Source organism: Monodon monoceros, unplaced genomic scaffold (assembly GCF_005190385.1).
Source record: "Monodon monoceros isolate NGI ecotype Baffin Bay Population unplaced genomic scaffold, NGI_Narwhal_1 Super_Scaffold_7, whole genome shotgun sequence".
In the NCBI taxonomy this organism is placed as follows: domain Eukaryota; kingdom Metazoa; phylum Chordata; class Mammalia; order Artiodactyla; family Monodontidae; genus Monodon; species Monodon monoceros.
In genome coordinates this window covers 107,216,955-107,241,669 of record NW_021703784.1, presented here as the reverse complement: position 1 = coordinate 107,241,669, position 24,715 = coordinate 107,216,955, and the positions used below count along the sequence as shown (strand labels likewise).

The window sequence follows — 24,715 nt, the reverse complement described above, 5'->3', positions numbered from 1 at the left end:
TCCACAGCTTGGGCAGGCATTGGGCCCCACTGAGGGCAGGAAAGGGTGGGGGGAAGGAACCTCAAAGAGTCCAGGGCCTTTGTCCCAGGCAACCTCTGGGCGGCCCCCTCACCCACCAGGATTGTCAGCCTGGCAGCAGCCAGAGAGGAGCAGCGGCCAACCAGCTCCACTGTCTCCCGCTAAGAGCCGACGGGGGCCCATCAGGCCGGGGGAGGGGCGGTTCTGGCTCCGCGGCTCCGCTGGGCGCAGGCCGGGCTCGCGGGGTCCCAGGCCGGCGCCCCCTCCCTAGGCGGGAGGCTCCTCAGACTGGGCGGCTTCTGCGGAAGTCAATCATGGAGCGCGGCCAGGCACCTGCCCCACGCGCCGCCTGTGACCGCGGTCTGGGACGCGCTTCCGTGTTGCTTTCGGGCTTGGGGCGTGCGTGGACCCGGGCTCTGTCCGCTCCGCTGCTCCCCGGAGCCCCGCCCACACCTGGGCGCCGCCGGGGGCGGGGCGGGCGGGGAGCCAATGGGGAGAGCCAGGGGCGAGGCTCAGAGTAGGTGGCTAATGGGCGTCGGCATGGGGCGGGCAGTGCGCGTCGCGGAGCCAATGGAAGTGTGTGGGGCGGGGCTCTCCGGCCGTGGGCCAATGGGGTGGCGGGCCGGGGCGCTCCCGCGGCGCTGTAGGCGGCAGGTTGCGGCGGCGCCCGGCGCCTGGCAGCAGCCAGTTCGCGTCCGGATTCCGGAGGCAGGCGAGCGTCCAGGTGAGCTGCGCCGGGTCCCGGAACTTCCAGAGCGCAGGGAGCGGCCCCGGACGGCGATTCCGACGGAGGGGCGCAAGCCAGGCCGGCGTGGGGGCCGCGCCGCACCTGCACCCGCCCCAGGCGGGGACAGCGGCCTCGCGGCGATCGCGGGGACGGGCGGGAGTGGGGAGGGGCCGCCCGTGCCGGGTGCGGTGGGTCTGGAGGGCCGAGGTCTGCGGGCGGACGCCCCGCGGGAGGGGCTGTACCCTCCGAGCCAGGTGGCTGGGTCTGGTTAATGATTTGCCTTGTTCCGGGAGTGGGGCGGGGCGAGAGCAGGCTGAGAAGTGGGGAAGCCTCCGAGCGCTGCGGGAGGGCACACTGGTTCCCCCTTTGGGGGGCACTGGTCTTTGCTGCCCCACCCCCAGGAATGCGCGGCCTGCAGGTGGGGCTGGGCAGCAGACGCTGAGGGGCAGCAGTCCTGAGCCAGTTCAGGGGGTGAGGGGCAGGCCTCAAGGAGGAAGAGCGGGGCAAGGCTGTGTTGGGGCCAGGCAGGGCCTGACCCTGTGGCCTTCACCCTCCCTGCAGGACAGGGATGCTCTCAGGGCTGGCGGCCATGGAGCTGAAGGTGTGGGTGGATGGCATCCAGCGTGTGGTCTGTGGGGTTTCAGAGCAGACCACCTGTCAGGAAGTGGTCATCGCACTGGCCCAAGCGATAGGTGAGTCCCCTGAAGCACGGATGGGCCCAGCAGGTGCACCTGGGGTGCCCCGAGGAGGGTGGGGCTGCTGCTGATCCCTCTTGCCTGCCCCCAACTGCACAAGCCAGGTGGACAGACGGTAAGGGATGTGGGCTGACTGACCCCTCCCCCCTACTCCAGGCCAGACAGGCCGCTTCGTGCTTGTGCAGCGTCTCAGAGAGAAGGAACGGCAGCTGCTACCCCAGGAGTGTCCCGTGGGTGCCCAGGCGACCTGTGGACAGTTTGCCAGCGATGTCCAGTTTGTCCTGAGGCGGACAGGACCCAGCCTCGCTGGGAGGCCCTCCTCAGACAGCTGCCCTCCTCCTGAGCGCTGCCCAATACGAGCTAGCCTTCCCCCAAAGCCTCGACCAGCACTGGACCGTGAGCCCTGCAAAGCACTGACCTTCAGCCTGGGGTTCCCTGGGCTGGCCCCCGGCCCTGTGCCCCCTGAGCCTGTGGGTCCCGTAGCACCAATGCCGGGCTGCTGCGCAGACCTGCAGGGCTTGGAGCGAAGGGTGCGCAGGAACGCAGCGGAGCTGGGCCAGGAGGCCTTCTGGGAGCAGGAGCTGCGGCGGGAGCAGGCCCGGGAGCACGAGGGGCAGGCCCGCCTGCAGGCGCTGAGCGCGGCCACAGCTGAGCATGCCGCTCGGCTGCAGGCCCTGGACGCCCAGACCCGCGCCCTGGAGGCCGAGTTACTTATGGCCGCAGAGGCCCCTGGGCCCCCCTCACCCACAGCGTCTGTCGCAGAACGCCTGCGCCAGGACCTGGCCGCCCAGGAGCGGCAGAGTATGGAGGTGCAGGGCAGCCTTGCCCTGGTGGGCAGGGCTCTGGAGGCCGCTGAGCACGCCCTGCAGGTGAGCCCGCTGGACCCCGCACCCCTGCCAGTTCCTCCATCGCAGGGTGGATTTGGGTGTTGGTCTCAGGATCAGACGAGGGAGAGCGTGAGGCTGTGTGGCTCCACGGCCGTGCGCCTCTGAGGGTCCCATGTGCCTCTGAGGGTCCCGTGTGCCTCTGAGGGTCCCGTGTGCCCTAGGCCCAGGCCCAGGAGCTGGAGGAGCTGAACCGGGAGCTGCGTCAGTGTAACCTGCAGCAGTTCATCCGGCAGACGGGGGCTGCACTGTCCCCGTCCCCACGGCCGGACGGGGCTCCCCCTGGCACGCAGGTCAGAGTGGTTCTGGAGGGTGGCCAGGTTGGCAGGAGGCCCAGCCCAGCTCCAAGCTGACCCGCTCTTCCCACAGGATCTTCTGCCTCCGTCCAGAGAAGAGCCCCTGCCGGGAGCCCCCCCAAGTCCAGCCCTAGTGTCCAGCCTGAGCCCAGAGAGTATGTCTGTCTCCCCCACTCTGGGTGGGATGAGGTCCTTCTGTGGCCCCCGCAGCCCTCTCAGCCCATGTCTTCCCCACAGTCACCCCCATGAGGCAGAACTCCTGGAGGTAGCAGCTCTCGCCCCAGAGTGGACGTCCAGTGCCAGCCCAGCCCTGGGCTCTGATGACATGAGCAAGGGCAGCCAAGGCCAGCCCAGCCTGGATGACAGAAGGCGAGCTCGGGGTCACAGAGGACTCCTTCCACCATGCAGTGGGAAGCCCTGGTACCCTGGGTCTGAGATGGGACTCCTCGGAGCCCTAGGGCTTCTGCTGCAGTGGGCAGGGGAAGGCTGAGGACTCTTGCTCTAGTCCTTGTCAAATCTGCGCAGACCCCTGGAGAAGCACGGGGCATGGCCAGCCCAGAAATCACTAGGCCCCAAAGGCCACAGCTCCTTGCTGGGGAAGGGAGGTGCACAGACCACCCTGTGTTCAGCCTGTAGGTATGTGCTTGCGTGTGGGAGGCATCCTTCCCCATGTCCGTGTGTGTGCAGGGTGCGCGCACACACGTGTGTGTGCTGCCTTCCTACCCCGACACTAAAACCTCAATAAACTGCCCCACGTGGCTTAAGTGTGTCCCAAGGCTGCAATGGGCAGGGTCTGTGGGGTCCCTGCATAGTCCCCTGAGCTGCCTGGGGCTGGCAGCAGCCAAAGATCCTGAGATGGGGGTTTCCCAGGGACCAGTCATCAGTTGGTCTAAAGCTGGAGCTCCCAGGGGCTCACATTTCAGGCTGCTGTGTCCACCCACCCCCTGGGGGGGTGGCCCTTCCCTGTTGGTGTGCGGGGGTGGGGGGTGGGGGGGTGTTTCTCTCCTTGGCAACCTGAGCCTGGGGTTGGAGTGGTGCTGGGCGCCTGAAGCAGCCTCAGCACTGACCTGGGTTTCTGTCTGGACCCCTCCCCCACCTGGCTTCCCTCTCTGGCCTGCTCCCCACCAGCAGCAGAAAGCTCTGCCCGCTCTGGGGTGGCTCCTGGATATGAGGACTCGAGGACACGCCAGACCCGTCCATCAGGTTTCCTGAGTCTGAGAGCTTGCGGGGACTCCTGGGTCTGCGAGGCCCAGGGAGATTTGCTGGCCCCTGGAGGGTGTGCCGCCCACCTCCACTCCCCAGGTGGGCATGAAGCCTCAGCTGCATGCCTGCAGCCTTGAAATTGGGGCAGGGCGAGGTCCAAATCACAGCCCTGGTCCTGGGGTGGGCCACAGGCTCCCAGCTCAGAGAGCTGTGGCTGGGATGGGAGAGCTCTGCCGGTCAGAACCTGGGGGGCTCTGAGGCTTGGGTGCAGCCATGTGTATTGAGGAACAGGGGACGGGACAGCCTAGATCACAGGGGTCTTCGTGCTTAGTTTGGGGGAGGGCAACTTTGGGATGGACTCAGCCTTCTTCTGGGGTGGCCCCTGAGCCGGGCCTGGCATTCCCCACTTCCTTTGGGGCCGACAGTAGGGGACGTGAAGTCCTGAGTGCAAGGAGCAAGGAAACCACCAAGCGCACAGCTTATGGGAGTAACCAGGAGCCGGTACTTCCTGCCTGAGCTGCAGCAGGGATGGGAGTGGCTGCACGGGCCTGGTGGCAAAAGGGATCTGGCCCCGGCTTCCTCTGTGGAGCCCCCAGCCCATCCCCTCACCTGTCCACACTCCTGCCTGAGCTGTGACTCCAGATAGGGCCAAGCACAGGCCACACAGGGTGCAGCCTGGAGTACACGGGCCAGTAAGGCCTTGCCCTGGGTGGGAGGACTGGGGACTGTCCGAGGGGCCTACTCCCTTCACCTGTAGCCCCCACCTGTGCTCCAGAGGGTTGGATGGACCGCTGGGCACCAGCCCTGAGCCTTAGCACGGCGTCGTCTCCCAAGCTGAGCACGTAGGCCAGCAGAGGGCAAGGCCAGGTGCCATCCAGGGACCACCCTACACATACAGGGGAAAGGGGAGGACCAGCCCATGCCCTTCCCAGTGTCGTGGGCTTCCCCAATCCCCAAAGGGCGGCAGACACAGAACTGGGCGGACTTAAGCCCCCTGGTCTCCGTGTCTGTTTTCAGGGAACACCCGTTCCTTCTGAAGTCACTGGCAGGGACCCGCCCCTGGCCTGAGGCTGCCTCTGAGGACACTGACAGCCCTCTTCTCCAGCTCAGAGAGGGTCCTCAGGCAGAACCTTCCTCTGAGGCTGTTCCAGGTGAACAAAATTCCACAACCCCCGAAAGTTGCCAGAAGTGCTTCAGATCACTAAGCAAATCCTTGAGTTGCTGAAAAGTTTACTTTTGAGTTTTAAACTGTACTTTGAAAACAATGATGTGAAATGTGCTGAGGTGAGGAAAGGCCCAGCTCCCATCAAACCAGTGGATGGCAGGGCAGGGCCCTGCCTGCTGTGAGTACCGGGCAGCTATCCTCACTGTCGCTCCGCAGGGCCAGACTGGGTTGGGGGGAAGGCACTGGTGCCCCGACTGGCCTCAGAGTTCCTGCTTGCCCCCCGCCCCGCACAGCAGGGCCCTCCAGGGCTGGCTGAGAACACCAGGGTTCACAGACGGCTGCCCAGAGTAAGTCGTCACCCAGTGGCAGCAAATCAGCTCTGCTGGTTCTCAGCCCCAAAGCCACCAGCAGCCTCCCTGCCACCTGCAGAACCTGGCCCTGCCAAGCCTGCTGGGTGTGACACTCAGCACGCCACATCGACCATCAGTTAGGACAGGGTCCCTGCAAAGGGGAGTCCGAGTCCACACAAGGCCCCGACTAGGCCTACCTCCCCACCAGGCTGCCCCAACCATCAGCCCCCACCACCTGGGAGAGGGGACAGAGCCTGCTGCTGGCCTCCTGGCGTCTGCAGGCCCAGAGGCTGCTCTGGGCCGGCTCCACAACCACAGGATTTTCACGGTGAACTCAAGAATCCCTAACAGGAAAGCGGGCCTCCAGGAGCCCCCGCCCCTGGGAGGGTGTGTCAGGGGTGCCACAAAAGGGTCTTCAGAGCCCCGCCTCCCTTAGCGGCCTCGCTGAAGTGGCAGAGTGCACAGAAAAGTCAAATCTGTCACCACTGTCCTCAAGGAAGTCCTCAGAGGTAGCCCTCAAGAGGCTGGTTCTGGAGGTCCTTGTCCCAACGTCCAAGGGTCGAACCCCGGCACCCGTGCCTGCCCAGGACTGCCTTAAGCTTGGCGACATCGGGAAGGCTGTCCCAGGAACCCTGCACATCCTGACACCCTGAGACACACAAGGGAAAGAGAGTTCCCTCCAAGAGGGCATCTGGTCCAACCTGAGCCCCCTCGTGCGGAGGACAGCGAAGTTCCCTGAATGTCCCCCGTTTTCCCTCAGCCCACTGCTGGTCGCAGAAAAGCACACCCAGTCCACGGGGCGCCTTTGCCCACCACCCGCCTTGGCGCGCGCCCTCTGACCCGATGTGGCCGTCCCCTGCCCTGCAGGGTCACAGAGGGGACGGGGCGGTCGCGCAGCCCAGAGACAGATCAGCCGCTGTCACACGCACAGTGGGTCCGGAGCAGCGCAGTGTGCGGTGGGCAGTGGCTGCCCTGCGCCTGGAGGGACCGCCGTGCGGGCGGAAGGGTCGTCCCGAGCCCCCGACCCTTCCCTCCCCTCCAACTTGGCTGTCCGATCCCGCTGCCCTTGCCCGGTCCGAGCTCCCGCCCGCCGGCCTGGGACCCCTCGCGCGTCACCTGCGACCCCGGCACGGGGCCGTCGCCGGCTTTCTGCCCAACTTCGGCGGCGGCCGCGGCCCCCTCACGCCCCGCCGGCTCCGCGCTCCGCGCCCGGCCCGTATGCAAATGTACAGGTCCCGCAGCCAATGGCCGGCCGAGCCGGGCCCGCCCTGCCGCGCCGCAGCCACTGTGTGAGAGCCGGGGACGGGACGCCACGCCCACCGTCGCGCGGCGCCTCGCGGGCGCGGCCGGCGCGTTCCTCTCCGCACGTCGGCCTCTGGGCGGTGCCGCCACCTGCCGGGCGGGGCCTGCGGGCGCCGCGTCGCCGCCTGGCGCCCGGGGCAGCTCCCCCGCCGGCCGGTGCGGGTGGTACGACCCGAGGCGCTACCCACGCCGGCCCCGGCGGTGGAACAGCCCGGGCGCTTCAGCACCCTCGGCCCGCGCGAGCCGGGCCCCTCCCCGGGAAGGCCGGGCTCCGGCACACGTAAGCCGGCCCGTGCCCTCGCGACCACCTACTGGCCGCGCCTCCTGCACCCACTCCGGGGCGGCCTGGCTGGCGTTGAGGGGGCTCCGCTTCTGCCTGGTTTGACCCGCGACACCCGCGGGCCGGCCCTGGGGACTCCTGGTCACTCCTGTCCGGAGGGGCCACGGCATGGAGCGCAGGGCCCTCGGCAGCTTGCCCCCGTCCTCTGACCTGTCCTGTCCGGGCATTGAAATTTGTAGAAACCAAGGGAACGGAGCGTTTCAGACCTGGAGTCATCCATTTCTGGTGTAGCCCCAAGGTAGCAGCCAGGGGAGTCGTGGCCCTGGCCCCTTCTCTTCACACTCCCCTCGCAGCCTCCCTGAGGCAGAATCATGGGTCATCCGGACCCCTAATCAGGCAGAGAGGTGCCCGAGCCCCTCCTGTTCTCCACCATCCAGTCTGGAGAGTTAGGGTTAGGGTTAAGGTCCTCTTAAGACCTTTGTGTCCCCTCCAAAGTAAGCAAGAACTCTCCCGTTTGCCCACCTCCCTCAAGTCAACCAGAGTCTCTGGCACCTGCCTCAGAGCCTGGCCCTCCCTGGAGGACCCCATTCTCCCTGCTCCAGGCAGCTACAAAGGGCCCCTCTGCCCCCGACTTGGCCCAGGGACAGTACCTCCTCAGCATCAGCCACCCCGGCTGCTCTCATGCAGCCCTCCTGCCCCCCAGCCCACTACCCCACTCTTGTCCTCCCCGGAGCCCACTTAAGCCTGGGCTGGAGCCCACCAGTTGCCACAAAACCAGTGTGGGCCCCTCCTGCACCCTTCCCACCATCTTGGTCATTTCATTTCTTCCTTCAAAAATGTTGCCCGGGTGGCCGAGTGTGGGCCTCCAGGGAGACATCTGACCCTGCCTGGGACCTTGGGAGCATGAAGCCTGAGTATAGAAGTTCAAGTGCAGGGTGTTGGGTGTGGCCCCCTGTGGGCAGGGCCTGCACCTTCAGGACTGGGCGTGATTGGGGGCGGGCAGACAGGCAGAGGTTTGGAGGGGAGAAGTCTGGGATTCGGGGACAGGGACAGGCCAAAAATCAGGGTGACTCCCAGTTCCTGCCTTGCCCTGCTGGAACGACCTCCAGCAGTGCCCCCTCAGTCCTGCTGGTTCCAAATGCACCCTTTATCACCCTCTGAAGTGTACTGAATGGTGGTCCCTCAAAAAGTTATGTTATATCCAAATGCCTAGACCCTGTGAATGTTACCTTACTTGGAAAAAGGGTCTTTGCAGCTTGATGAGGTCATCCTGGATTATCTGAGTGGGTCCTAAATCCAAAGACAAGTGTGCTTTTAAGAAAGGTACAGACACACAGGGAGGAAGGCCATATGAAGACCGAGGCAGAGATTGGGGTGATGCTGCCATAAGCCATGGAAGACTGAAGGACCAAAAACCAGAAGCGGAAACAAAGGATTCCCTCTACAGATTTCAGAGAAAGCACAGCTGTCAACCTAGATTTTGGACTTCTGGCCTCCTGGACTGTGAGAGAAGAAATTTGTGGTTTTAAGCCCCCCAGTCTGTGGTCATTTGTTGTGGCTGCCCTAGGACACTGATACACCTGCCTTCCTAAGTTAGGGATCACAGCCCTGCCTGTCTCCTTTCCCCGGCTCTGGCCCTGTGTGTTTGTGCAGGACTGATGGCAGGGGACGGGGCTGACCTGGCCTGGACAGAACCAAGGGAGCTCCCTGTCCAGCTCCACCCTCCTGTGCACACGAGGAGAGGAGCATGCATCCTGTGTCTGGGCCTGCCTGGGCCTGCGAGGGGCAGGAGTAGGGTGTGCCAGCATGCACCAGGGCCCAGTGAGGGCTGCAAGGTACAGGTTTTTTTCTCTCTCTTTTTTTTTATTTGTTTTTGGCTGCATTGGGTCTTCGTTGCTGCGTGCGGGCTTTCTCTAGTTGTGGCGAGTGGGGGTTACTCTTCGTTGCGGTGTGCGGGCTTCTCATTGCGGTGGCTTCTCTTGTTGCGGAGCATGGCCTCTAGGCGTGCAGGCTTCAGTAGTTGTGGCACGCGGGCTTAGTAGTTGTGGCGCATGGGCTTAGTTGCTCCGCGGCATGTGGGATCCTCCCAGACCAGGGCTTGAACACGTGCCCCCTGCATTGGCGGGCGGATTCTTAACCACTGCGCCACCAGGGAAGCCCTGCATGTGTTTATTATGACAATCTTCCAGCAGGCCCCAAGAGCAGCTGCAGATGAGGGTAGGAGGGGCTGATCCCGCTCCAAGGGGGCTCCAAGCTGCTTGTCCAATTCCTTCCCAGGAGCTTTAGTGGCGTGCTCCCACCCACCCAGATTTGGGATCCTCTGCTGGGCGGTGTCCTCATATCTAGTGGTCTTTGGCAGGTAGGCATGTGTGTGCAGAAGGGCCGACACTGGCTGAGACCAAGCTGAGAGGGAGGGGGAGGTGTCTGGTGCAGGGTGTTTACCATGCTGGACCCCACCCATCCAGCCCTCCACATCACTATTTTATAGCCAACGAGGCACAGAGGGATTGAGAAACTCTTCCGAGGTCACAAGATCCATACTTACGCTGAGAGCTAAAGTGTCCGGATTTGGGTACCTGGCCTGAGTGACACCCAAGAGGTACTATGCTGTGCCAGCGACACACACACACACACACACACACACACACGCCCACAGAGAAGATTCCCTCCAGAGTCCCTCACCTCTCTGGCACCATCCATTCTTCCTTTCTGCAAAGTCTTTTCCGGATCCTGTAAGCACGCGGGTTATTTCTCCCCTCGTAAAAAGAAAAAACAAAACAACCTTCTCTCGGTGGCCTTCTTCCCAGCTGCCTCCACTTTTGTTTCCCGCTTGGTGCTCGCCGGCCGTCACTCTGCTCGCCTTCTCGTTAAACCGCCTCCAGCTGCTCCGACCCCCAGCGCTGCTATCCTCCGGGTCACCGGTGACTCCCACCTCGCTCCACACAGGCGTCTACCTGGATGCGCCTTCTTCCCCTGGCTTCCAGGAACCCCTCCTGGTTTCCCCTTTTACCTGGCATCTCACATCCAACTCTTCAACAACCGCGCCCCCCTCGGTTCTGTCTTCATAATCTACCAGGAGCGGATCGCTTCCCGCACCTGAGCTGCCCCACCCCAGCCGGCACCACGGGGGTCCCTGAAGGGGGGTTGGCCAAAGAGGCCTCCTCACTGGTCCCCCGGGCCCGCCCGCGCTGCTCCATTCTGTTCACCCGCTGCCGCCCGGGGGATCCTATCAGCCAGCGCCTGTCACCCTGCTCAGGACCCTCCCGTGCCGCTCCCCGCCCGGGCCCACTTCGCGGGCCTCCCTTCTGTGGTCCCGGCAGCTTCTCCGAGCTCTCCCCACGGCTGCTCCCTCCGCCATCACGTCTCACCCGCTAACTACCACTGGCCAGTCCTCCTGCCCCCGGAGCCCCGGACTCTGCCCTTTTTATCAGAGCACGAATCAGCTTCTCACACACCACGCGGCGCAGTGATTCGCAACGTTCATTGTTTATTGTGTCTGGACAAGATGGGACACGGGACTGGGGAATCGTCCTCGCTGTGCTCAGCGCCTGGCGGAGCCCGAGCAGAGGGTCCATCAGTGTTTGGTCGGAGTGAACGGACGGCACAAAGCTGCTCGTCCCTGGAGCGCCACCAGGCCGTCCCGGCACGGCTCTCCGCAGCTCACGCTTGGCGTCTGAGGGATGGGAGGGGGGTGGCGGGAGGGGGGTGGCGGGAGGGCGGGGCGGGGGCGCCGCGTGGAGCCGGACCCGGGTTGGGGGCGGGGCCATCGCACGGGGCGGGACCCTGGCTGGGGGCGGGACCCTAGGTGTGCCAGGCTTCCGCTCCCATTCGCCCTGGGCGACGGGCGGAGGGTCGGACTGTACCAGCTTCCCGACGGAGGGGCAGTCCCATAACAGCCCAAAGGCAGGAACTTAGAAACCTCAAGTTCTTCCAAGCAGCTTGACTCTTTGGACTGTGATAACGCATAAACAGTGTTTCCAAAGCCTCGAGATCCCCAAGCTCAGGGAGCGGCTCTCTCTTCCACCTCAGGCCTTTCTTCCCCTCCCTGGTCCCAGTGGTTCCCGCCAAGGGCGGGGTGGAAGGACCCCGGAAGCCGGCTCCATGCACTTCCGGGTCGAGGAGCGCTCGGCGGCGGTGGCGGTGGCGGCGGCGGTGGCGGCGGCGGCGGCGGCGGCGGCAAAGTTCGGGCCTAGTCGTGGTTCTCGTTCGGGCGGCGGCTGCTGCAGTGGCGGCGAGCGCCCGGTAGCGGCCGGCGGGGCGCGAGGTTCCGGGTACGTGCTGGGCCGCAGCTTCCCGGGTGTCTGTTGCGCCCCGGCCGGAGGGCCGCCCCGGGCGCCTCGCGCTTTGTGTGCGGCCTGCACAGCGGTGCGAGGCCTGCGCCGCACTGGCCCCGGGCTGGCGGGCGGCGGTGACCGCCTGCGGGCGCGGGAGGCCTCGCGCAGAAGCTGGAAGGCCCCGGGCTTGCAGGCGGGTTTCCGGGGGGGCGCCTTCCTAGAGCGAAGTGTGACCCTTTGCTAACTCGTTCCCAGCTCCTGGTCGTCTTTGCTTTCATTGGCTTCGCCAGTGTTTCGACAGGCCTGTTTGGTTGACGGGATGGTTTCCCGTTCTTTAACTCACGTAGTCTTCACAGCAGGCTCTCGGGACTAGGTATTGGCCTTCCTGTTTTACATACATAGAATGGAGCCCGGAGAGGTTAAGTAACTTGCCAACGTCACACAGCTCCTGAGTGCGGAGCCAGGGCACTGTGTTAACCCTAGCCCTGATTCCTGGCCCATGTTTTTTTTTTTTAATAACAAGGATTGTTTTACATTCTTGTCAACTTTGGCGTTTATATACTTACCTTGTTTCTGCAGCAGCAAGGTGGTAGTCAGCCTGTGAGCCACATTTTGGCCAGTGGTCACTTGGACAGAACCTGAGGCTGAAGTGAGGTTTGACTTGGGACATAGCACACCTTCCCTCTCCCTGGACCACTCGGTATTTTTTCTTAGGAGAAGAATGTTGTGTCAGAATGACAACAGCTGGTTCCTTTTTTTGCGCCAGGCTGGTGGCAAGGCCATGACAGGGCCAGCCTGGCTTTGGTTCTCTTAGCAGCCTCCCAGCATGGATTCTTGGTGTCTGTCTCAACCCTGCCAAGACCTTGCTGGGCCCTAGCTTTTTGACTTCCGTTGCAGTTTACAGTTTCGAGGTCTTGTAGCCTCTGTGGCAGACGATGAACGAAAGTTGAGAGTTGGCCCCGTGTGAGACGTTGGACCGGGCAGGCTTGCTCAGGGCCTGGTGATGGGCAGTCAGGTTCTGGTCCTGGCATAGCTGCCGGTGACCACACCGGAAGGTCTTTTGGTTCCTTAGTGATGGTTGGGATCGCAGGTGCTTTGAGTCCCTGAATTTGAAAAGAGAGGGAAATACTCTTTCTGGTTTAAATTTTTCCCCAGGTTCTCTTAAATCTGAAGGCTCGGCAGGAGCACCACAGTGCTGCGGGCGCTGCCGAAGGCGGCCAGCAGCCGGGGGGCTGTGGGCTTTCCCGCAGAAAGGGCTTCCTGGCCATTGGTCTGGGACATATGAGCAGAGGTGGGGATGGTGGATCTGAGCAGGTGTGTTTGAGCTGGGGCTGCTGGTGGGGCCAGTAGGTGCTAAGCCAGGGTCCCACTCGCACAGTGTTCTGAGTGCAGGGTTCCTTACAGAGGAAGAGGGGGGGCCGGGGCTTTCTAACGGTGGTCTCTTCCTTCGTGGTCGCACAGCGCTTGCCCTGGAAAGCACCTTCAGAGGCTAGCCGGGTCTTTTCCCTGGGCGCTGCCAGAAGTTACTGTGTACGATGATGCAGGAAGGGAGGGTTGTCGGGAGGCCTGGAGGTTCTCCTCGCAGCTGTGATGGAGAAGCACAGGGCTCTCGGGACTGATCCCCACAGGTGCAGGGACACGGGGAGTCAGTCATCCTGATTCCGGAGTTGGTGTCTCAGGCAAGCCAGACCCCATCGTGGCCGCACTGACCTCCTACAGCTCTCTGAGCCAGGCCCTGCCACTGCCCCTGGCAGGCAGGCCTAGGTCTCAGTCGCCAAGGGAGAGGCCAGGGGTTATTTGTTTGTGCTTTTGACCTTTTGCGTGTGAACTGTTCTTGGCTGTGCTCTTTTGTCTCTTTGGGGGGTTACATTTTCTGATTTTTTTCCTCGGTAGGTTCCTGGGTGTGAGTATTTACCTCCCTCATAGGCTGTGCTTCTCCAGGGCAGGACCCGTGCTGCACACAGTAGGGGCAGGGTAAGTATGAGAGCAGGTGTCCCAGAATGACAGCTATAGCCAGAGGATAATAGGTCTTCTTACCTGCAATGGGCTGCAGCCATCATGCTCAGGGGAAAAGTGTCATCCCTTTGGACGGACAGTGGCACCATGGTCTGTGCGTCTCCAGCAGAAGACATGGTCAGGATGTGGGTACAGGACAGGGAAGGTCCCTGCTGTGTTGCTGACTCACCAAGAAGTGGGGTGCAGACCCTTAAGTTGAGTAGGACTGTTGCTGATTTTCTTAACCTTGGCATGTTAGGTAGAAGAAAGGTGGTGGCTTTCAGGGGTTAAAAATTTCAGTTGACTGCTTTCAGTAGAAGCATCGTATGGCAGTTTCATGACATTGACATACCCTCGCTATTTTAGAGAGCATCGTCCCAGAATCGGGCTTTGTATGGGGAGTGAGGCGTTCCGGGGTCTGAACCTGGCCTCAGCCCCATCAGGGGATCATTCTTTGGGAGCATCTGTACGATGGTGGTAGTGACGGCCCGTTCCCTTGTTTCTGTGATGCATGTGTAATACACAGTGTGTGGCCCACAGCCCATGGGAGAGAAGCCTGCATGTAGGATCCAGGAATGAGAGCCTTTCCTGGCTTCTGGGCACGCTGCTGTCAGCCTAACCCCCTGCCCCTGGTTCTTGTTTTGCGCCTCTGCCTTCCGTTCTTTCCTGTGACCCCTTTCCTTTGACCGTGTAGACTGGACTTGGTTGGAAGCACACTGTGCCACCTGGATGGGGGCAGTGTTTCCTCACTGTGTGTCATTGAGGTGTTTCCTCTCGGGGTCACTTGGGAAGTGAGTAGCACTGATGGGAAAGGAGCCCTTATTTGGAGACCAAAGTCAGAGGCCCTGGTGTGGGAGGGTAATTGTGTCCCACTATGTCTGTGAGGTCATTGGTCTAGATCTTCTGTGTTATCCTGGCAGTGGCCTTGCAGAGTAGGCACGACAGGCATCCCCACTTGGAGATCAGGAGCCCAAGAGCAGGTGGACTTGGCAGCCAAGAGGCAGAACCTGACCTCTGCTCCTTGTGGCCCCGTGCTGCTCCCGGGCAGTCAGGTGACTTGGCGGTGCCCTGTGGATGCACTGGGGCGAGGTCAGAGGAACCTCAGCTGGTACCTTGGCCTCCCAGCCATAGTCAGGTGCGTGGAGCCTGGGCTGGCCAGCCAGGGCTGAGAGGGAAGTGCCAGGGGAGTGCAGGGAGAGGGCCCTGCTTGGCACCGGGGCCTTCTGGTGACCATCCCCCATTGAAAGCGCTGCTTTGCCTCAGCTTGTGATAAGCCATTTCCTTCAAGCCTGGCCTCGTGGTACCTGGGGAGTGTTGAGGTGTGGTAGGTGTCTGACTGAACAAGAAGATGGCCAGTCTGAGGCTCAGTTAGGTTCGTTATAAATTGGGATCTGACTTTGAACGTGGCTCTGTAGATAGGAGCCAGTCTCTTTTGTGTGTATGCACAGTTTTGAGCGTATTATATCTCCTGTGCTACGGGTGGACACGTGTCACCAGGACGTGACGTGTAGAGAGTGACTGTTGCTCTCTCGGCAGGGAGCTTTACATAACGTTTGGGACAGCGGGGAATTACTTGACCCTGGTTTCTTTCAGAGCTGAACTCCAATGTCCAGCAATGGATGACGACAGCCTGGACGAGCTTGTGGACCGAAGCCCGGGGCCCGATGGCCACCCGAGACTCCGTCCTGCCACCCTGACCAGCGATGCTGGTGAGCTGCCCTCCCGCCGCTCCACACGGAGCTGGGGAGCAAGTGTTCATGCTTTGCTCTTCAAGTGCACAAGCGGCACATTGTTTGGTGTTTATTTTTGATGCAATCAATACAGATGTAAATCGAGCAAAAGATGCTGCTTTTCCCTCCCCACGTCCCCATGCGGCCCCACCCCCCCATCCCTGGGGGCAGTGCTCGGCGCCCTGTGGGCAGGTGTCCTCTGAACACCTCTGTGCATCTTCCAACCTGCCTCAGCCATGACGCTGCCCCCCGGGCCTGTGTTTACCTGTCCATCTAGAAGAAAGCAGTGATGCCCACAGTGGGGGCTCTGAGGACGACACGTGCACTGAGCACAGTGATGGCGAGGACGAGGAGGGGCACCTGGAAGACGGATCTGGTGAGAACGCTGACGTTCGAGCGGCCCCGCGTGTCCCCTCTCTCGTGACAGGGATTGCTGTTATAAAACGGCCTTGTTGAAGTTGCTGTCTTAACCGCGCTGGCCACCTGGGGCTGTGAACACTGGGGGTGAAACTCCCTAGCACAGCAGTCTGGCAGTCCCCTGCAGTGGGTCTCGTCTTCAGCTGGGAAGCTGGCTCGCTTTGATGTATTTGGACTGATGGCACAGCGGATAGGTCTCTTCCCTGGTGGCGGCAGGAGGTTAAAATGCCTGAGAACAGGGAGCAGTGCGAAGGGCGTTGCCAGGGAGAATGCAGCTGGACTGGACCTGCGGGCAGAGCAGGCCCCCAGCCCCTGCTGCAGGGCAGGGGTAGCATGAGCCGAGGTTTGCCGGGACCTAGGACCACCTGACCAAGGAGCCACCTGACCCCAGGGACCACCTGGGCAGGATGGCGGTGCCTCCTGTGGCTCCTTCTCTCGCTCTTGATGGAACCCCTGAGAGAACTGGCAGATGCACGGAATGACTTTATTAAGAAATTCCCAGGTTGTTTACATTGCTTGATGTTTGTGCCTCTGAACTCCTGCACGGGGAGATAGTGCTGCCTGAGGACCTCACGGCACCTCCTTCCCTGGCCTTCCCGGGCATCCTGGCTGGTACGTGTCCTGTGGGGTCCCCAGGCTGGACTGCCTTGTCCCAGCCCCTCAGAGGGAGGCGTGCTCAGCCCCCTCCCCATGTGGCACCGGGCTTTGGAAGCTTGGCTTACGGCTCTTTTCCTTCTGACAACAGCCATCCACTCAGGACGTGTGTGGTCCTGAAGCATCTGCCTAGTCTTTTTATCACAGTCCTTGGACTCCTGTGTTTATGAACATTAGAATGTTTCAGAAAGGTAACCCCTCACGTGTGGGACAGTGCTTGTGAAGGAAGAACACTGACACAGCACATCAGTGTGAGTTTGCTACCGCGCGTGTGTTGGTGACATATTCTTCCAGAGTTAGATTTTGACTTCTGTGCAGGCACGTGAAGCTCTGTGCTGAGTTTGCAGGTCACGTTGTGGCTCTTCGCTTGTTTCTGCAGATGGGCTTGGGGCTTGGGCACAGGCATGTGGCCTTGACCAGGCTGGAGGCAGAGGACATCAGGTCTTTGTCACTTCATCCCTCGAGCAGAGGTTTGAGGCTCTACTGAAGGCCAGAGGACGGGGGCTGCAGGCTGGAGGGCAGGCGGGAGCCCAGCCGGGGCTCTCTGCCCGAGCTAACTGCCTAGCAGCAGAGACAACGGTGTAAAGGAGCAGTTAGGTCAGGTGATAGATGCCAAGAGTGTGTTTACGGGGACGTCATGGGAATGGGGAGGCCTCAGCCCCTGTGGGCCTGGGCTGGTGAGGAGAAGCTTCCAGAAAGACACATCTAAGCTGTGATCTGAAGGGCAGGAGGGTTAGCCGGGTAATGGGGGACATGGGCTGGTGGGGAGTGCCGTGCAGGGACAGCTGGCGTAGAGCCCAGTGCCCAGCAGGCCCGCGGGTGATGAGGAGGTGCCCAGTGGCGGGCAGGCACCTGGAGGCCACGGCCATAGCTGATGGGCAGTAAAACTCCACCAGACACCCCTAGTTTTCCGCGCCGGTCAGTGAAACTCACAGGCAAGGAGCGTATCTCTGTGGCTGGTGAGAATTTAAGAGGTCTCAAACGTAGTGTCTTCAAAGGGAGTTACCTGCATCCTTACGGGCCTGGTATCTGCCACGTCCCCCTTCTCTCCGCAGCTCTTTCTACTCATCTTTTTGCTTTTCCTGCGCTAGTGTTGATTCCTGAAAGTCACTTGCTTGTGTCGCTGTTTGCTCAGTTTTCAACTTTAGATAGGTATTATCTGTTCAAGTCTTAGGATGAAGCATGAGGACTTGGGACTCTGACCCGCTGCCTCAGCCCGCTCTCCAGGCGGTGCACATGCGTCCTGGTGTGCTCAGCTCGCAGCCCCTCCCTACTTGGCCTCATCTCAGTTGCTCCCAGCTCTTTCCAGTGTGGTCCTGCCCTCCTCGTGTGAGCCGTGCCCTCACCTGCGCTGGGTTCCCAGGCGTGCTGTGCTGCCAGCTGCCATGCCGGGCTGGCACCCATGTCTGCACCTCCTTTGGCCTGGTTCTTCGTCTGGTTGGGGCCTGGTCCGGCCGCCCCTGAGACGGGGTGAGGAGGCGGGTGGCCCAGGGTCTTGGCACCTGCCTGTGTCTTTAGCCGCCTCTCCGTTGGTGGTCGCTGCCCCTCAGGCACTTCAGAGGCGTCCTCCGTGGGTGGGACACCGCGGAGGGGTCAGGTGGCCCTCAGATGGCCAGCTCTCTGCCTTCCCTTCAGTTCCTGAGCCTTCTGGAATTCCGGAGGAAGAACCAGATCCTTCAGCCTCCACGCCCTTAGCCAGGCAGGAAGCTGAGCAAAGTCATTCTCCAAAATTTTGTGGACACCAGTTTTGTTAGTTTTCTCTTGGTTTGTAACAGATTGTCACGAACACAGCAGCTGAGGACCGCGTGCTCAGTGGTTCCATGGGTCTGTAGTCCAGACACCGGTGGCCGGTCCTCTGCTTGGTTCTCACCTGACTGACATCAAGGGTCACAGGGCTGCCGTTCCCATCTGAGGCTCAGGGTGCTCCCCAGGGTCACGGCTTGTCAGCAGATTTCAGATCCCTGCGGGCATGGGGCTCCAGTCCTGTCTCTGGCCGGCTGCCAGGGGAGGCCGTCGTCACTCAGCTCCTGGGAACCACCCCTCAGTGGATAGGCCGCAACGTTCTACAACCAGCCAGAGAAAACTGCTTTTAAAGAGCTCATTTGGTTATGTTCTAGTTTCCCTTTGCCTTGAGACAGCAGGGTCTCAGGGGTGTGTAAGAACCCTGCCTGCCACACCCCTAGCCTGCTTCTCTTGTCCATGTGAAGTAGCGTTATTTCAGTGGAGTTCAGTGGGGAGAGAAAACTAATGCACCTGTTGACTCTGCCTTGGTGAACTGCAAGTGTCTCCTTCCTTTTCTGCTGGCCTAACCCCAGCTTCAGAAGCTTTCAGAAATTGATCAGGACTGTTGTGGCCAGCTTGCTGGGTTAGGAATTTATGCTCTCTAATCCCTGAAGCAAGAAAAATGAAAGACCTGTAGGAGAGGCCTTTCCTGAGGGCCGTGGCTCACTGACACTGTTTTGAGAAGGGTGTTGACGGCACGTGGCACCCTCTGGAGGCCACTGCACTGAGCCGAGAGGCGGGCTGGCCCCTGGAGGCTGCCTGCCTCACGAGGGTTCTGATTCGGCTCCAAGTTGGGGGGGTGGGGCTGGTGTCCCCTGAGCTTGGAAGCAGCTTCGGGTTAAAATGCCCGGTGACATCTGTCCTGGTGGGGCTGCAGGAGTGGGTCTGTCCCTCGTGTGTGGGATTCGGGACCCTGCTCACCCGAGTGCGGCTGCGGCCTGCATGCCTCCTGTACTCCGGTTTGTGGACTTGTAACATTGCCTCTTCGTCAAGGTTCCGAGGATTCCGAGGAAGAGGGCGACGGTGCGGACCCGCTAGCAGCGGCAGCGGCTGCTCGGGGGGCGCTGGAAGCCCGCGGTGCACTGAACTCTGATGATGATTTGGAGAGCTGCCCGATCTGTCTTAACGCTCTCGGGGACCAGGCTGTGGGGACCCCCGAGAGCTGTGCCCACTACTTCTGCCTCGATTGCATCGTGGAGTGGTCCAAGGTGCGTGGCTTCTCTTCGGGCACTTCCTCCCTTCGGGCTAGCCTCTGTGTGTGTGTGACCCAGCCTGTGGCCGGCCTCTCAAGGGTCTGGGTCTCTGCTCTACAACAGGAGTTGGAGCCCCAGGTGGCGTCTGAGCTTGATCTCTGCTTCGTTCGAGCTCTAGGCCCTCGGGGTGGTCGGTGAAGCCCGCTGTGGGGTGATATGCTCGTGGAGCGCTGGATCAGGAGGGTTGTTTATGGGCCGGTGCCCCTCGGGGACCAGAAATCCTTAGTGGCCCAGGGGCAGCCTGCTCAGGCCGAGTTGGCCGGTGCTTACGTGCTGAGGGGTCACCTCATAGACCCAGGAAAGCCTGAGTCGTGTGATTAGCAGTAAAAGCACATGGGGTTCACCAGATGGTGCAGTGTTGCAGGGTGAGCTTTAGAAGCACTGCCCCCTCCCTACTTTCTGAACTTTGTGAAAAACCTCAAAGAAGTAATGAGTCAAAGGACGCGTGGCCCACAGCCCCGTGCCTTTCACCGTCCTCGAGGACCAGCGGCCCTGCCTGATTCTTTTCTATTCCCACCCTCACCAACTCGGACCCCGGGAACGCGGCAGGTCTCGCCGCACCGTGCCTGCCCTTACCCAGCGAGGGTGACAGTAACGGCGTTGCCTCAAGCACCCAGCCTCTTCTCCTCCGCCCCCTGCTTGCTGGCCAGTAACCCAGCTGTCCCGCCACCCCTTGCCCTCCTCTTGTCTTCTTAGCACTGACTGGCCCTCCAAGAGAACCGCCCCACGTGGCAGGGATTTGATTTCTATCTCTTTTCTTCACCGCTGTATCCCCAGCCGCCTAGCACAGGGCCTAGCCTACACAGGCATTCTGCAAATTAGATTTTTAATGTAAAAGGAAGTCTTGACTTCTAAATGAAATTATTTTCAGATGGTATTAATAGTGAAAGTCATTCTATAAGGTTGAAGTATGATTTTTCTTTCTTACAGAATGCCAATTCCTGTCCAGTTGATCGAACTATATTTAAATGTATTTGTATTCGAGCTCAATTTGGCGGTAAAATCTTGAAGAAGGTAAGTGTAGGCGCCCCCTTTTGTGTATTACATTGGTCCACCCCATCTCATGGGAAAACATGCCTTCAAAAGGCAAGTTGCTTTCCTGAAATATTAGTTACGTGTGTTTTAGAAATCGACTAAAAGGCCGTTTGCGGCCATGAACGTGAAACCCGGTGCTGGAGGTGGTGCCGTGTGCCCGGCCAGCCTGGGCTCTGCATGGGAGCGGTTTCCCAGACTTCCTCCTCTCCACTCCCACACGCCTTTTCTGCATCTCCGAGCTTCTCTCCTCTTGAGCCACGGCAGCCACAGCAGGCCGGGAAGGTCAGGGTGTGGACCCCAGACCTGGGAGAGGGGGCCAGCTCTCTCGGAACCAGACTTCGGAAGGCGCGTGGCAGGAGCACGAGGGCTGGGGACAAGGTGTTTTCCTTGCTCTTGAAAGCGTGCTTTTGCTCACCTGCTGTTTGGGGACTGGGAGGCCTCCATACGTCGTCTTCTGTTGAGGAGCAGCATTAGAAAGATTTGTTGAGGGAGTTCCCTGGTGGCCTAGTGGTTAGGCTTCCTCGCTTTCACTGCCATGGCCTGGGTTCAGTCCCTGGTCGGGGAAGTTCCTGCAAGCCACACGGCTCGGCCAAAAAGAAGAAAAAGAAAGACTCGTAGAGACTTGCCTTACATCTTCTCAGTGAGTCTTATAGCCGCAGATGTGCCTTTTTATTTGCGGAGCCAGGGACGTGTGAGGACTCCGGCTCTGGGTGAGCAGACTTCTCCTGGAGTCTTTGCCGGGGCCGGCAGCTCCCGTCCCGTCCTGCTGGTGGAGCCTCCTGTGGCCTGCCCTGGGCGCTTTGCTCTTCTGCCCGAGGTCTCTGGGGAGCGCTGGCAGATTCCCTGCAGGCAAGCTCTGTTTCCTTGAGTGCCTGCCTCTTGAGTCCTTGGCCCCGAGCGCCTCCTGTGTGGGAAGGGGAGGTGGGTGGAGGGCCCACTTACACGCCAGCAGGTCCAGTTGGAGGAGATCCGAGAGCGGCTCAGACCCAGCACAGAGTCCAGGAGGCCGCGGGAGGGTCCCGAGTCCCTGGCTGGTGCAGGAACAAAGGCAGAGAGTGTGGCTCAGGCGAGTCACCCGTGGGGAAGTGAGCTGCAGGGGCTGTTTCTCAGTGGGACTCATGGGCAGGAGACCGAGGCAGCCTGTGGAGGTGGCTCGGGCTGGCGGCAGCGATGAGGAGTAGCTGTGATCGTCATGGGGCAGCGCATGTTTGAGTGTCATTTGGCAGTCACGTTTCTGTGCTTTGCTTGGTCCTGGGACAGTTCTCGGGGGACGAGAGCCCGGCGCTTCCCTGTTCTCCACCCGCGTGGTCCATGCAGCGTAGCCCTCATGTTTGGCTGTCTCACCTGCCACTCCGCTCTGGGGCCCTTCTGTGGGTCAGACTTTTTCTGTTGAATCGTTTTTTTTCTCAGGGCTAACTACCCTGAGATGGTTAGAAAACAAAAGTCACTGGTGCTTGTTAATTCAGAACCTCTGGGCCCATGGAGCCCGTGTGAATCTGCTCTGGGTCCATTGCAAACCGTGACATAAACGGCTCTGGGGTTTGGGTCCCTCTTGCCATGTGCTGAGCATGCTGTCCTGTCCCCAGATCCCAGTGGAGAGCGCCAGGCTTGGGGAGGACGAGGATGAAGACCCAACCTTCTGTGGGGTGTGCGGCAGGAGCGACCGGGAGGACCGTCTGCTGCTCTGCGACGGCTGCGACGCTGGGTGAGCCCCTCCCGTTGGGTGCCCTGAGCTCGGCTCAGAGCTGGTCTTGTTGACCCGCTAGAGGGACCTGCCCAGCTGTGTTTGTGCTCAGTGCCACCTGCCCCCCGAGGGTCGTCTGCTGCGTCCTGGGCTCCGCATGCTTCGTCCCCCCCCATCGTTGTTTATATCCTCCACCTGTTTCCAGACGATATCCTGAGGCCGCTTGCAGAGATGTACCTAGTATCTCAGGACGAGGGGGAGAGGCAAGAAATGGGGGTGTGGGCTGGCTGGGCCGGGGGCGGACACGAGCAGGACCCACCCTTTGTGCGAGGCCAGGGGCCAGGGCAGCTTCACACGGCAGGACAGTGGGACGCGCTTCCAGCCAGGCTGCCAGCCACCCCTGTGTCCGTGGAGCCCCTTTCATTGTCATTCCGCAACACCATTGGGTCCCCTGCTTCTCGTCAGGCCCTTTCCTTGTGCTGGAGCAGCACAAGCCCTGGAGGACGGGCACCTGTGGGGCCTGTTCTTGTCCCAATGCAGACACTGCCTGGGCTGCCCACCGGGGCCCACTACCTGCCACCTCCCTGCACTGAGACAGCAGGTCACCCTCCCCAGGCCTGGCAGCATCTCCCACCTTCCTCCGAGCCCCGCCCTCGGTGCTCACACGGCTGAGAATGCAATGCGTTCCTCCCTCCTTTCTCACCAGTCTCAGCCTGCATCCGTGTTTGGTGACACGGTTGCCTGACCTTGCTGCTCCTTGCCCCTTTGGAGTCCCGGAAGTTGGCCATGTCTGAGCGGGTCCCCTCTAGCCTGTTGTCGGTCTGGGGCTGGAGGGCAGAAGCAGAGCCTTGGGTGACCTGCAGACCCGTGTGTCCAGCTCACGGCTCTTGCTGTCACACTCCATGACCGAGTGAGGCCACGGGGGTGGCAGCATTCAGAACGCTGCTCACACGCAGACTGCACCCTTTTCCCCAGTGATGGTGGCTGCTCGGGGCCTGAGAAGGAGGGGCCTGGGACAGCTGGATGCTGCCTGAGAGCCCACACGTGGTGGGAAGGAGAGGCCTGGTACTGGCCGCCACACCCCTTGGCCTGGCCTGGCCCTCGTCACCAGCCTTGCCTTCTTGGCCTGGGTTCCCTGTGCCAGACGAGCCTGTGTGCCTTCCAGTGGCCTTGAGGACGCTGGGGAGCCCTGGATGAGGCTGTCGGAGCTTTCACTCACAAAGCCTCGATTTTCTCTTAAGCTTTTATCCCTTTTTTTTTTCTTTCCTTTTTGCCTTGCTGCGTGGCTTGTGGGATCTTAGTTTCCTGACCAGGGATTGAACCCGGGCCCTTAGCAGTGAAAGCACCGAGTCCTAACTACTGGACTGCCAGGGAGTTCCCCCCTTAAGCGTTTTTTTTTTTTTTTTTTTTTTTTAATATTTATCTATTTATTTTCGGCTGTGTTGGGTCTTCGTTTCTGTGCGAGGGCTTTCTCTAGTTGCGGTGAGTGGGGGCCACTCTTCATCACGGTACGCGGGCCTCTCACTATCGCGGCCTCTCTTGTTGTGGAGCACAAGCTCCAGACGCGCAGGCTCAGTAGTTGTGGCTCACAGGCCCAGTTGCTCTGCGGCATGTGGGATCCTCCCAGACCAGGACTCGAACCCCTGTCCCCTGCATTGGCAGGCAGATTCTCAACCACTGTGCCACCAGGGAAGCCCCCCCACACCCTTAAGCTTTTAAATGGAGCCTACAGTCCTTTTTTTTTTTTTTTTTAATAGATTTTATTTTTCAGAGCAATTTTAGGTTCATAACAAAATTGAGTGGAACATAGCATGCATTTTTTTTTAAATTGAGGTATAGTTGGTTTATAGAGTTATATTAGTTTCAGGTGTACAACACAGTGATTCAAAATTTTTATCAGTTATGCTCTATTTAAAGTTATTATAAAACATTGGCTCTACTTCTCTGTGCTGTGAAGTGTATCCTTGTACCTTATTATGTACAGAGTAGCTTGTATCTCTTAATCCCACCCATACCCCTGTCTTGCTCCCCGACTCCCCTCTACTGACTGTTAACCATTACTTTGTTCTCTATATCTGAGCCTGTTTCTGTTTTATTATATACGGTGATTTATTTCATTTCTACGTTACACATATAAGCAATAACATAGAGTATTTGTTTTTCTCTTTTGACTTATTTCACTAAGCGTAACACTCTCCAGGTCCATTCATGTTTTTGCAAATGGCAGAATTGCAGTCTTTTTTATGGCTGAGGGTGTGTGTTTGTGTACACCACTTCTTCTTTATCCATTTGTCTGTTCATGGGCACTTGGGTTACTTCCATATCTTGGCTTTTGTGAATAATGCTGTGAACACTGGAGTGCATGTATTTTTTTGAATTAGTGTTTTCATTTTCTTTAGTTAAGTACCCAGGAGTGGAAGTGCTGGATCATATGGTAGTTCTAGTTTTAGTTTCTTCAGGAACCTCCATACTGCTCTGCATGGCAGCTGCACCAATTTACAGTCCCACCAACAGTGCAAGAGAGCTCCCTTTTCTGCACATCCTCGCCAACACTTGTTACTTGTGGTCTTTTTTTTTTTTTTTGCGGTACGCAGGCCTCTCACTGTTGTGGCCTCTCTCGTTGCGGAGCACAGGCTCCGGACGCGCAGGCTCAGCTGCCATGGCTCACGGGCCTATCTGCTCTGCGGCATGTGGGACCTTCCTGGACTGGGGCACAAACCTGTGTCCCCTGCATCGGCAGGTGGACCCTCAACCACTGCGCCACCAGGGAAGCCCTATTTGTGCCCTTTTTGACGAAAGCCATTCAGACAGGTGTGAGGTGGTGTCTCACTGTGGTTTTGATTTGCATTTCTCTGATGATTAGCAATGTTGAACATCTTTTCATGTGCCTTTGGGCCATCTGTATGTCTTCTTTGGAAAAATGTCTGCTGTCTTTTGCCCATGTTTTAATCACTTTTTTTGATATTGAGTT

General features: G+C 60.0%; 2 protein-coding genes across 11 annotated transcripts in view; both read left to right on the top strand.

The window, feature by feature from the left end:
* Positions 1–685: 685 nt before the first annotated feature.
* Positions 686–3,383, top strand: RASSF7 (Ras association domain family member 7). Its single transcript, XM_029208602.1, has 6 exons — positions 686–742; positions 1,307–1,437; positions 1,597–2,309; positions 2,489–2,617; positions 2,694–2,775; positions 2,858–3,383. The coding sequence occupies exons 2-6, from the start codon at positions 1,314–1,316 to the stop codon at positions 2,887–2,889; spliced, it is 1,080 nt and encodes a 359-aa protein (XP_029064435.1). The 5' UTR covers positions 686–742; positions 1,307–1,313; the 3' UTR covers positions 2,890–3,383.
* A 7,638-nt stretch (positions 3,384–11,021) lies between these two features.
* Positions 11,022–24,715, top strand: part of PHRF1 (PHD and ring finger domains 1) — a 28,743-nt gene continuing 15,049 nt past the window's right edge. For 7 of the 10 annotated variants that reach the window (XM_029207118.1, XM_029207117.1, XM_029207112.1 and 4 more), the window contains exons 1-7: positions 11,024–11,191; positions 13,088–13,168; positions 14,783–14,898; positions 15,197–15,295; positions 18,766–18,980; positions 19,956–20,039; positions 21,647–21,765. In XM_029207118.1, the coding sequence (XP_029062951.1) occupies positions 14,805–14,898; positions 15,197–15,295; positions 18,766–18,980; positions 19,956–20,039; positions 21,647–21,765 (611 nt within the window). In that variant the 5' untranslated portion in view covers positions 11,024–11,191; positions 13,088–13,168; positions 14,783–14,804. Of the gene's footprint in view, positions 11,192–13,087; positions 13,169–14,782; positions 14,899–15,196; positions 15,296–18,765; positions 18,981–19,955; positions 20,040–21,646; positions 21,766–24,715 lie in introns of all 10 variants that reach the window. The other 3 variants (XR_003791355.1, XR_003791354.1, XM_029207119.1) reach the window with 3 other exon arrangements.